The sequence below is a fragment of the Myotis brandtii genome, unplaced genomic scaffold, assembly GCF_000412655.1.
Source record: "Myotis brandtii unplaced genomic scaffold, ASM41265v1 scaffold1532, whole genome shotgun sequence".
NCBI lineage: Eukaryota > Metazoa > Chordata > Mammalia > Chiroptera > Vespertilionidae > Myotis > Myotis brandtii.
This window is the reverse complement of record NW_005355551.1, coordinates 114,746-128,034: the sequence shown is the minus strand read 5'-3', so window position 1 is coordinate 128,034 and position 13,289 is coordinate 114,746. Positions and strand designations below refer to the sequence as shown.

The 13,289-nt window shown below is 44.8% G+C and overlaps 2 gene segments (V, D, J or C); both read right to left on the bottom strand.

Annotated features, from left to right (window-relative positions):
* Positions 1 to 1,793: 1,793 nt before the first annotated feature.
* LOC106725288 lies at positions 1,794 to 2,272 on the bottom strand. The segment is given in 2 exon segments: positions 1,794 to 2,086; positions 2,213 to 2,272. Coding segments are annotated over 2 exon segments (342 nt in total).
* A 2,781-nt stretch (positions 2,273 to 5,053) lies between these two features.
* Positions 5,054 to 5,507, bottom strand: LOC106725287. The segment is given in 2 exon segments: positions 5,054 to 5,376; positions 5,483 to 5,507. Coding segments are annotated over 2 exon segments (348 nt in total).
* Positions 5,508 to 13,289: the final 7,782 nt, after the last annotated feature.

The following is a 13,289-nucleotide window of genomic DNA, read 5'->3' as shown; positions in this document are numbered from 1 at the left end:
GTAGGCTCTGGGATTGCATCTGGGTATCTGGGTTTCAGTAGTGTCCCCGCTGTTTAGTTCATTGTGTCTAGGCTGCTGGCACAATGTGGTTGATGTTGAACACTCACTTTGCTTCTTTGAGTCTGGAATTTTGGAATGTGCCAGGGAGGGGGTGCCTGTGTGATCATCTGTGTTAGTTTTCTAATGCTTCCATAGTGGGTGACAAAAACCAGAAATTTGTTTTGCTCACTATTCTGAAGGCTAGAAGTCCAAGATCAAGGCATCAACCGGATTGGTTTCTTCAGAGGGACCAATCAGCTTATAGCAGGCCATCTTCTCCCCTTGTTGCCACATGATCTTCCTTCTGTGTGTGACTGGGTCCTAATTTTCTTTTATTTTTTTCTTTTTATATAACACCAGGCATATTGGGAAAGGACCCACTCCAATGACCTCATTAACATAAATTACTTCTCTAAAGACCTTATGTCCAAATACAGTCATGTCCTGAGATACTGGGGCATAGAACTTCAACATATGAATTTTGAGGGGATGCAATTCAGTCCATAAAACCAGCCACCAAAAATATCTGGGTGCTGGAGAAACCGAGATGGCAGCATAGGTAAATACTTGAAATTGCTGCCTTGCACAACCACTTCAAAAATACAACTAAAAGACAAAACAGACATCATCCAGAACCACAGGAAGGTTCAGGCTGTCATACAAGCACCCTGCAGAGGAACTAACCAAACTACTCAGGAATTCAAGGACATTTTCCTGGAGGAAATGACTTCTCAATTCATATGCAGAAGAATTGTTATTAGTAGATATCCAGGTAAATAGGAAGAGGAAGGTGCTCCAGGTAAGATGAACACTATAGGTGATGAGCCAGGAGTGAGTCAGCATAGGACATAGTTGGTCACATGAGAGAGGTGGAATATATCTGGTAGAAAGGAAGGCAGTTGTGGTAACTGTAGAAAGAAGAAGTTCACGTTAGGATGGTAGGCAGGTATGCACACACCACATCATTAGAAGGAGCTGAGAGATTTGTGAAGTAACATAAGCATGAGACTTTAGCTGGTAAATGGGTTTTAAGCTCAAGAGAGTGAGTAGTTTGTGGGTTGGACCAGGTAACAAATTAGAAAGGAGGGTGACTATTTGAAGTGTGGTTAAGGAATCCAGGTGAGAGATGAGGTTTGCTGACCATGATGTTATCAGCGAGGTTAGAAAAAATAGTAAAATTTGCAAAGAATTTAATACTTGGAAATGTGGAGGGAGTGGCCACGGATGAGGTGTGGAAGGAGAGGACATCTCTGGCTCAGGCATTTTGGTGGGCGGCAAGACACTTTGCTGAGATGTCAGATTTAGCAAAAGACTCAGAACATGCTATTTCCCTGGTGACAAAACATCCAGGAATAGGATCTATGATATGGGACAACATTTTGTCAAGTGATTGGATTGGTATGGACTGTTCTTTCGGCAACAGTGAAGGTCAGTAAGGAGAAAGGATGTCAGAGTGTATAAGAATCCTTGTCTAGGAAAGGAATCCCTTACCCCAGCTCTAGCCCAAGCACAGTTAGCTTGTCCTGCCTGAACTTTGACAAGCTCATTGGTACAACAAGTGAGAGCAGCACACACTGCAGAGGGTCTGCATCCCTCAGAGCCCCAGAGGCTGGGGACTTGGGAGGGACTTCTATGGGCAAGGATGGTGGGGGAAGTTTTTCCTCCTGGTGGGGTGGGGCCTCCCGAGGGAGGAGCCTCCTTGCTCTGTGGCTGCCTTTTTTGTGTGAAGAGCAGCTGGCCATGCAGTGCTGTGATTACCTGCTGGCACAGAGATACAGAGAGGTCTGGTTGATCTTGGCTGACTCCAGGGTCAGTGGGAAATTCCTCTTCTCTGTTCGAGACACCTTGTACCCATCAGAAACCTCTCCCTTTTCAAAATGATCAACATTAATTGAATAATAGATCAGCTTTAGACCCAGCCCTGGGTCTTGTCGATACCAGTACATCGCATCATGGTTCATATTCTGAGAACAAGTCACTGTCAACTTCTTTTTGGTCTCTGTGATGAGGTGTCTTGGGGTCTGGGTCACTTCGGCTTCTGTGGGACCTGTGAGCAGAGGAGACAGAGCTAGAGGTAGCCGAGGAGGGTGCCTGTGCTGTTGCCCCTAGGAAGGGACTCCAGCTAAGACCTGCAAGCTTTGGCCAAGAGTTGCCAAGGTGTTCTGAGACTCACCTGCTCCCAGGAGACAAAGCATGACACAGCCCAGGAGCTGAGGGCCCATGGCAGCGTCACACTGGTGGCTGCCAGCTCTGGGGGCTCTGGTTCGTTTCTAAAATGTCTCCATCTGGCCCTCATTTTCCGGAGAGAAGCCACTCCCCTTTTCTCAGAGCTTTGACATTTAACACAGGCAACCAATACAAGCCAACGTGGGAGGGCAAGCTTGTGGTCACTGTCATTGTCCCTGCTCTGCTTTGAGGCTGCTTGTTTCTAAGCATTTGACAATGTCTTTTATCTGTATGCTTTTGTCAAGCTTGGCAAGTCCTTTCTGTATTGTGCAACTTTATAATGAAAATTGGTATAACATATTGAGTATCACTTAGAAATGTGAATACAGGAGACTCATGCTATTATCAAAGCTGTACTTTCATATGTAGAAATCCTCATTTCTATTCTGCAGAAAAAAATTCCAAGTATCTTCCCATCTTTGTCTATCCACTGATATCTACACTAATAAAAGAGAAACATGCAAATTGACCGTCCCTCCGCTTTGCCCACCAGCCAATCAGAGCAATATGCAAATTAACCCAACAAAGATGGTGGTTAACTTGCACACACAGATATGGAGCGAAGACTGAAGACAGTGTAGAAGGAAGCCAAGCGCTGCAGAAGGGAGCGAAGTGGCGGAGAAGGGAACGGAGCTGAGGCAGCGGACAGGGGAGGGAGCGATGCAGCAGAGACGGGAGGGAGAGAGGCGGCTTTGCTCCCTCTCTGCTTTGCTCTGGCCTCAGGAAGCCCTATACTTGCAGGAATAGGCCCGAGGAAGCCCTATTCTTGCAGGAATCTTCCTGCAACGGGCCTCTAGTATATATATATTTTAACAATTACCTTTTAAAAGAGTCTCATGTGTAGAAACAGAGAAATCCACACGTGGATTAATTTATTGGTCTGTATCCCGTTCAAAATCCTGGACACAGGGCTCTTTCCTCTTCAGCAGATTTGTCTTGGTCATAAGTGCTAACAGCTGCTTTCCTCAGGCCGGAGTTTAGGGAATCTTTCTTCCTTTTCCTCTTCTCTCTCCTTCTCTTGAAGGGGCTGGTGAAAGGCAGAGTTGATGTCTGCCTTCTTTGGGAACCTCACATTTATGCAGCACATTCAGTTCCCCTGTATGCTCGTGGTACTGGCTTTGCTTCGCTGCCTTCTCCCCATGTGGCTCCACATGGAAGGTCTCTGTCCCTGGATGCTGTGTTGCAGCCAGACTACTCTGGATCCAAGTCATGGGGATGCTGCCTGAGGCCGAGGGTGTCACAGCTTCTTTTCTGACTTCCTCCAGCAGCTGCACACATCGCTCCCTTTTCTCCTCACTAAGTCCTTCCTACATTGAGGTGACTTTCCTGGTGTTGCCGAGAATATCTTCCCCCTTGAACAGCTTTGATATTTCCTTGTGCTTTGTTGGAATCAAAGTATTCTTGTTGGGGAGGAAGAAGACAGAGAAGGAGGCTGTCCCATCCCTCCTAATTGCTTCCAACCACAGCTACAGCTTCCCAGAGATTTTCCGTATTTTGCCAGATCATCATCTTCAAGCAAATCTGGGCCCTCATCCCAGCTTGGGGGCTGCCCTCAAATCTCAGAGCTACATTCTTGCCCCCAACAGTTCCTTGTCCATGCCAGTGAGGGAAACGGCTGCTCTCAAGGTATTAACTCTGCTCTAAGAAGGAACATTCTCTCTGTATATTGCTGTACCATTTCTTTCTGGAGAACACTGGCAAATGATCTCGGTTTAGCCTCCATCCTGGGTGTTAGTGTTGTCCTGGCAAGTCCTCCTATACCAGCATCAAATTTTAGCAGAGCTACTTTGAACTCTGTATCTGCTCTATGTAATGGAATCACCTCCCTAAGTGGGGTTAATGCCAGAATGCCTCCTTGCTGGTGAATGCATTGTTCCTCATTACAATTTGGATCACATCCCTGAGGGTTTTTCCTTTGTCTGCATCAACTTTCAATAGGTATTTTGTCACTGAGAACAGATTAGTCTGTCACTTCCCTCGGCTCCATAGACACCAATTAGTGACTTTGTAGAGTCTAAAATTGTCATACTTAAAACTGACATGTTTTGTGCATTACCTGGATTTAACTCCTTAAAAAGAAATTCACCAGAGTCTCTACTTGGTCTGACATTATTCTAAAAACTGAGGATTTACTAGTAATTGCCTCTCTAATTCCTTCTTTTTTCCTAGGTTCTCTGTGTCCAGCAAATGTATTAATCATCCTTCATTCCCCACTTGTGATGGGTACCCATTGGGTGTCCTGGCCCCTAGTTAGAAAAGGCCTCTCTTTGAAACCCTTGATCCATAAGGTCCAAGTGGCAGGTCCCAAGCTGCCATGTTGTTCAAAATAACCCACCCTCTTGGCTAAAAGTGAGTTTTCCAAGAGCATGTTCGTCAGTAAACAGGATCTTTTTTGTTTTGTTTTGTTTTCTAGATTTCTAATCTAGCATGAAAGAAAGTCATGTTGGTCCTTCTCAATGTGGCTGAAGGGCTGACGTCTGAATCTATGATCTTCTACCCACTAGGAGATCTAAGAAAGGGAGAAGACTATTGATAACAAGGAAGAGTATGGGGCCAACAGGGTGGGAAAGAAAGTGTGTTGTCAAATTAGCCTTGTGATGATTCTAGGACTTCCTTCCAGTTTGTTCTTGAGAAATTTCTATGTTCTTGTTTTGGTTCCATGAGATACATATTTAGCCTTGCAACAAATTCCCCTTTGGCATAAGCTGGCTCTAGTTAGCTTTTGTTATTTCCTTTCAAGCTAGTATACCACCAGCTTCCTGAGCTGGGCCCAGCATGAGTTTGTGGACTAAGGTTCACTAATATTTAACACTGTGTGTTCACTGCTGGCACAAAGATACATGGATGAGTCCTGCAGCTCTGTACCGTGGATCTCCAGGATACAGGCTGAGTTCTGGGGACACTCAGCTGAAAATCTCTCCTTGGGCATCTCTGCTTCAAGGACGTTTTTGTACTGAAAGGAAACCAAGAACTTGAACTCTTTCTTCAGGATCTGTTGATACCAGAAAACATAATCGTGCCCCTTTTTGGGGACATAATACATGTTCACATTCTGTCCTTTCCCTTCGATCAGGTGTCCTGGAGTCTGGGTGACTTCTGCAACAATGAAGCCTGTGAAGAAAGCAGACAGAAATTGGTGACTTAGCCCGTGAGGGACTCTGATGACATGGACGGAGGCTTAGAACAGGGAGCTGACAATTTCAGAACAGGGACTGACCTGCACCCAGGAGACAAAGGACCATGGTGCGCATGGCAGAATGAGGACACGAACAGAGTCAGGTGTCTTTCTCTTAGGCTTTCTCGTCCTCCGTAAGCAGCTACTCTGTGACGTGATCACTTCATAGAACCTAATAGTCTTTGTATGAAGATACCAGGAACAGGATCTGCTCCTACTAGATCCATATCTCTATTTTTTTATGTTCACATTCTGTCCTTTCCCTTCGATCAGGTGTACTGTAGTCTGGGTGACTTCTGCAACAATGAAGCCTGTGAAGAAAGCAGACAGAAATTGGTGACTTAGCCCGTGAAGGACTCTGATGACATGGATGGAGGCTTAGAACAGGGAGCTGACAATTTCAGAACAGGGACTGACCTGCACCCAGGAGACAAAGGACCATGGTGCGCATGGCAGAATGAGGACACGAACAGAGTCAGGTGTCTTTCTCTTAGGCTTTCTCGTCCTCCGTAAGCAGCTACTCTGTGATGGGATCACTTCATAGAACCCAATAGTCTTTGTATGAAGATACCACCCCCCCTCCCCCAGCACCCACTCAGAGAGAGCAGGGAATCACTCTCAGAGAAATGGGCCACTGTCCGTGCCCCTCACTCTGGAGCTGGGGTGCAGAGTTCTGTCCATGGTGAGAGGCAGGCCACAGGAGTGCTTGACTTGGACTTAAGGACCTGCCAGGACTTACTGACCTTTTCTTACGATTATACTGCAACCTATGTCCTCCTTTTCTTCCTTCATTGCTCCATTCTTTTCTTTTTTTATTTTTAATTATGTTTTTATTGATTTCGGAGAAGAAGGGAGAAGGAGAGAGAGATAGAAACATCAGTGATGAGAGAGAATCATTGATTGGCTACGTCCTGCATGCCCCCTACTGGGGATAGAGCCCACAATCTGGGCCATGCCCTGACCAGGAATTGAATCATAACTTCCCGGTTCATAGGTCGGTGCTCTATCACTGAGCCACACCAGCCAGGCCTTGTTTTTTTTCCTCCCTTTCTCCTTTCCTCTCTCCTCATGAGGTCAGATTTGCATCTTGGTCTGATGGTTCTCTCAGCCTCCTCAGCTTCCTTCCCATTTTCTCTCATAGGCATTTTCTAACCCAGGCTTGGCATCTAATACTTGGAGGACCTTACTCAATGCATATAGAGCAAACTCTAGGAATTTTAATATATCTGTAATTTTAATATATCTTACAAGGCCCCACATCTAGCTTTTGATATGAGTCCTATCTGTGCCACTTAAATAGTTCATAGATTTACATCAGGCAAAATAGTTAGACGTGTTATGAATAATGCATGCCCCAGACAATACATGTCTCTCAATCTGGAACAAGTTCTCAGAAGTTCTAATTCTCCTTACTTGATAAGAAACCTGTGAGATGGTCTCCACATGCCTACGAGGGCACATTCTTCTCCTTAGGGAGAGGATTCACGGGAGGGGTCTACTTCTTGTCTGGGCCTGCCCTTTAACATATTGCTAAGTCTCCAACTTAGATTAAAAAACAACAACAATAACAATGTCACTATTTTTCTACTGAAGAGAACAGAATGGGTGATTAAAGTGATCGTGGGAAAACACCACAATCTGAATGTCAGGTGAGGATAACCACCTATCCACTCTTGGTTTAACTGTCAATGGTTTTTGTAGGTTTAGGCCCAGCTTCCAACTGCAAAGGAGATAATGACAGCCATAAACCCACTTCCTATTGCTGTTGTGTGTGTGTGTGTGTGTGTGTGTGTGTGTGTGTGTGTGTGTGGCGGGGGGCGGGGGGTGTCTAGAGAGGGCTCTTGGATCTGGAAACAGGTTTATGAGCAGAGAGGAGGTAATGCTCTAGCTCTGTGTACTTGCTGCTGGCACAGAGATACACTGCGGAGTCCCCCAAGCCTGGTGAGTGGATACCCAGAGAACAGAAGGAAGTATTAGGCCGGCTGGGTTGGAAGTTGTCCGAGGTGTCTGTTTCATTGTTAAATTGCTTATCATAGTAGTAGAACAGCAGCTTTGGGGCTTGGCTCAGCTTCTGTTGGTACCAGTACATGACATCATGATTTAGGTCCTGAGAGCAATTCAGGGTCACTGGTTTTCCCATCCTGGTAACCTGGTATCTTGGGTTCTGGGTGACCATGGCACCCATGTAACCTGCAGAAAAAGAAGAAACATGTAGAGACAAGAAGGAAACTCATGTTGCTGCCATAAAAGAAAGGCACAAAACTGAGGACATCATAGCTTTAATAAAAACTGTGCTTCTGACCAGGACTCACCTACTCCAAGGAGACAAAGGGCCACACAGTGGAGAAGCCTGGGACCCATGGCAGGGCCAGAACAGGAATGGGGCATCTGTCTGTTCCACTCTGATCTCTGGGTTGAGAGGTGGGAGCTCTGAGAGTCCATGGTCTCTGATAGGTCGGTCTACCTGTGATGGCAGTGCTGGTGTTGACGTCACCAAGGAAGGGTCCCTTCTTGTGATATTATGCACAGCTTCCTACTTGGCAGGGGCCTGGGCTTGGCTGGGTCAGGTATGAAGCAAATGTGATGTTTTCTTATCTGTCCTGCTTCCAATATCTGCCCCATGTTCATCCGTCTCCATCTCATTCCTCCTTACTAACATCCTAAAAGCAGTTCAGAGGTTCCTCAACACATGAATAGCTTTTGCTCCAGTCTAGCTGATAAACCTATTGAGATAATGTCTTTATTTTATTATCCACTTCATTGATGAATGAAAGATATCTGCCAACCATCCCTACTTTAATATAGAAATCAAGCTCTGGAATTCCTCTATCTTTATCCACTTTTCAGAGCATATCAAAGAAATCCTCTACAGCTTTTGGCTATGGTGACACCATAATGCCTCCTTGTGGCCAGTAGAAAAGTTTCTCGAACAGCCTTCCTGCATTGCCCAAATATCTGAGCAATTAGGTGAGACACACGAGGGCTTAAACATGTATGTAGTCCCTGATATATATATATGTAATTTATTGAGGTGATATTGTTCTGCTCCTACTAGATCCATATCCCTCAGACCAAGCACAACACCAGGGTACTGGCAAGCCTCACTAAAAATAACATGCTAACATCCTAAAAGCAGTTCAGAGGTTCCTCAACACATGAATAGCTTTTGCTCCAGATAATGTCTTTATTTTATTATCCACATCATTGATGAATGAAAGGTATCTGCCAACCAGCCCCACCTTAATATAGAAATCAAGTTCTGGAATTCCTCTATCTTTATCCACTTTTCAGAGCATATCAAGGAAATCCTCTACAACTTTTGGCTATGGTGACACCATAATGCCTCCTTGTGGCCAGTAGAAAAGTTTCTCGAACAGCCTTCCTGCATTGCCCAAATATCTGAGCAATTAGGTGAGACACACGAGGGCTTAAACATGTATGTAGTCCCTGATATATATATATGTAATTTATTGAGGTGATATTGTTCTGCTCCTACTAGATCCATATCCCTCAGACCAAGGACAACACCAGGGTACTGGCAAGCCTCATAAAAATAACACGGCCCTGCCAAAACCGGTTTGGCTCAGTGGATAGAGCATCGGCCTGCTGACTGAAAGGTCCCGGGTTCGATTCCGGTCAAGGGCATGTACCTTGGTTGCGGGCACATCCCCAGTGGAAGATGTGCAGGAGGCAGCTGATCGATGTTTCTAACTCTCTATCTCTCTCCCTTCCTCTCTGTAAAAAATCAATAAAATATATTTTTAAAAAAATAACACTGCCCTATTGTGACAACTGGAATTGACCTCAAAAATGTTGGTTAACACATATTTACATATCATGCTAACCCATGTTTTTTCCATTAAAAAATCAGACCCCATGGAGAAAGGAAAATTAGCTTTAATCTATAGTCAGTGACCTGGCTGTTCCACTCAAATCTGAAATTTAAAAAAAGTATTTGGAAATGGATTTGTGCAGGACAAATGTAACCTAAACTTAGCGCCATTGCCAGCACTATTAGGGAGCAACCTAAAAACCAGCAATAAATGAGATTTGATTCACAATTTTTATTTCACTAGGGAAACATTTAAATTATGATAAGTAGGAATATGACAATATGGCCACAGAGTCACAATTTCTTTCAGTTCAGAACAGCAAGTTGGGCAAGAATTACACCAGGGTAACTCATACACACTTAAGAAACAGAAATGATAGTCTGAGGTCTGTGTGAGGAGCCCCAGACATGCCCCAGATCACAAATGTATCACAAATATTCTTGTATTTCTAGAGTTAATTCTGGTTCTTCCTCTCCTCTCCTCCGCTCAGGGGAAGACTTCTGCTGAGGGTGGGGAGAGGGTGCAGTTTTGCACAGGAAGGGCCTGACCCTGAAGCACTGGGTTGAGGCTGCTGGCACAGAAATAAACTCTGGAGTCCTCTGGCCATGCAGGCTGGACCTTCAGGGTAGAAAATGTCCCTTCGGTCCTGTCCACTGAGAACCGATTGCCAGGCATCCCTGATTTGTCCATACATACTCTCGCAGGAAGCGGACCAGAAATGTCATTTCTTTCCCTATGGCATGTTGGTACCATAAAAGAGTCTCATGTCCAGAAATTGGGTCGCATCTCAGAGTCACAGCTTATTCCTTCCATATAACTCTGTGGCTGGGAAACTGAGTGATTCCAGCAGATGTGTATCCTGTGGGAAAAGACAGGAATATAGAAAACATGACAAGAGTGGACTGGGCAAAGGCAAAGTGGAGATATTCAAACATACAAGGACTTACTTGCTCCCAGGAGACAAAGGCACACTAAACTGAGAAGCCTGTACCCTACGGCAGGATCCAAATACAAGTAAGAACTTTTCCCGATGACAGAACTTGTAAGTATGAGCAAAAATGAGAGCAAATCTGTGTCCCCTTGGCGCTATAAGGTGTGTCCTGGCAATGACATCACCATACCAGCCAATGCCTATTGTCTCAGGAGCGCCCTCTAGGGAAGAAGAAGCATAGAAGGAAGAGCAAAGTTTCTCTGAACAAGTTTATCCTTTGAGGGGGATGAAGAACCAATGCCAATAAGTTGCCAACAACCTTAACCTGTTTCTGCATTTAAATAGGTATCTTCTTACATGTTCACAAAAAACGTTGACCAAAGTAAAGAGTGCAACTTACTTTCCTTGTTCTGGTGGCCGGGTCAATAATTTTTATCCTTTTAAAACAAAATGTAAGGCCTTGAAATGTGTCTGAAACATAACAGATGTCCTATACATGTTTTTGTTTAATTATGTGAATTAATTAAGATGTACCCTGGATGCTATCTTGATGAACCAGGTGGCTTTCTAGGACAGATGACATGGTGTTCAGACAGCAGTGGCCAGTGATGGCTTGCATTGAACAGGCAGACTTCCAGTTAGATAAGGGATAGAAAGAATTCAAATATTTAGGAAGCCTTCAAACACATCCAAAGAAAAGCATACCTAGATGTACCAAGTTTCTAGTCTTCTATTTATTTGCATGTGTGTTTTGGAAATGAAAAAAGTGGAATGTTACATGCAAGTTGAAATTACTGGTATTAAAAGTGAATCTCTAGGAATATAAAATGGCACAGTCATGCTGGAAAATAATTGGGTAGTTTCCTTAAAAAGAAGAATATATTTAATGACTTAGAATTGTCAGATCTCAGAGAGGGAGGTGGAGAGGACTGAAAAAGATCAACCAAAAACATATATGCATATATGCATAGCCATGGATACAGACAATAATGTGATGAATGCCTGGGGTGCAGGGGTAGGAGGGGGCTGGGTAGAGGGAGGCAGAGATGGGGGGATGGGAGATATCTGTAATACTGTCAACAATAAAAAAATTATTTAGAACTGCTTGCACAATTAGTGCCAATTTTGATTTCCTGGTCTTAATATTTTAGTATTAGAGGCCCGATGCATGAAATCATGCAAGGGGGGTTCCTCAGCCTGGCATGTGCCCTCTCTTAATCTGGGACCCCTCACTCCTAACCATCCACCTGCTCGTTCTTTACCGCTTGGCTCACAGCTCCTTAGTGCTGCTGAGGAGGCTCACCAGCCATGAACCAGGCTTCTGGCTGAGCAGCACTCCAGCTGTGGGAGCGCACTTACCACCAGGAGGCAGCTCCTGCATTGAGTGTCTGCCCCCTGGTAGTCAATGCGCATCATAGTGATTGGTCATTCTGTTGTTCAGCCAAAATGGTGGCTGAGCTTTGACTATGTAGATAATTATGGAGATGCAACCATTGGTGGAAACTGGATGAAGGGTATACTGGATTCCTTTGTTTACTTAGCAACTTCCTATGAATCTGCAACTATTTTCAAATAATAAGTTTTGAGGGAGGCAGAGGTGGGGGGGGGGGGGGGAGACATCTGTTATACTGTCAACAATAAAAAAATTACTTAGAGCTGCTTGCACACTTAGTGTCAATGTCAATTTCCTGGTCTTAATATTTTAGTATTAGAGGCCCGATGCATGAAATCATGCAGGGGAGGTGGGTGGTTGTTCCTCAGCCTGGCCTGCGCCCTCTCGCAAACTGGGACCCCTCACTCCTAACCACCCACCTGCTTGCTCCTTACCCCTTGGCTTGCAGCTCCTTAGTGCTGCTGTAGAGGCTCACCAGCCATGAAACTGGCTTCTGGCTGAGCAGCACTCCAGCTGTAGGAGCACACTGACCACCAGGGGGCAGCTCCTGCATTGACTGTCTGCCCCCTGGTAGTCAATGTGCATCATAGCAATCCATCGGTCATTCTGGTTGTTCTGCCATAATGGTTGCTGGGCTTTTATTATGTAGACTAGTAGCCTGGTGCACAAAAATTTGTGCACTCGGGTGGGGGGGGGTCCCTCAGTTATTAAACATTTTTGGCACAACACTGACCCTTTGGTGGTGGTGGTGGTCTTGTCAGAATGTGTTATGTTATGCAGATGAAAATCTATTTAAACAGATTTGATGTAGATATTTTCAAAGATGGAAGAATTGTCCCTGTCAACTACTTTAGTTGATTCATATCTTCACTAATTGTTATAATTCCAAAGTTTTCAGTCCCCATATGGATTGTTGGATAAAATAGGTCATGTGCTGTCCCTGTCCTTTGTCTCCTTTGTTATTTTAAGGACTCTAGTTTTCCATTTATATGTTTAAGTACCAACCTTACAGGCTTAAAAATGTAAGCTTTTAACACTGCTCTCCCTGTTCCGTATTCTTCCGATGAAAAGTGGATTTGGGTTGCAGCACAGGAGAGAAATTCAGAAGGGGAATATTGAAGTAATGACTGCAGTAGGAGAAGAGGGAACTTATTTCCCTGGCCGCAGGTGCAGGCGCCCTGGACCACAGGGCTGGCAGCTTCTCCGGGTGGCTGCAGCCTGGGACCTCAGGCGGGTGGCTTGTCTGTCTCCTGGGCTGCAGCCAGCAGCAGGCGCTGGCACCTGGACCAAAAGTGGGCGCTTCTTCTTCTGGAGGCTTCTTCTTCTTTTGTGCTTCCAGGGAGGGCAGTCAGTTATGTGTATATGTGTGTGCATGCAAACATCGGCGTGTACACGTATGTATGTGGAAATCTGCTGGGCAAGTAAAAAACATAGAAGAGTTGCCCCCTATCTCTTGAATCTTCCAGAGATATCCCCCACTTTTTTATTCTATCACTATTGGAGACTCAGTATTTGCAGCCAGCAAGCCAGTAATTCTCTCAGTGTCTATTTCTGACTTCTTCTTTCCCTGTCTGGCTTCTACCCCCTAATGATATTTCCACCTGGATGCATCATTTTTACTCCCAATATGCTATATAGAGAAGGAGTCAGGATGCTGTCTTCCCATGAATAGTACTCAGTAACAAACCAATT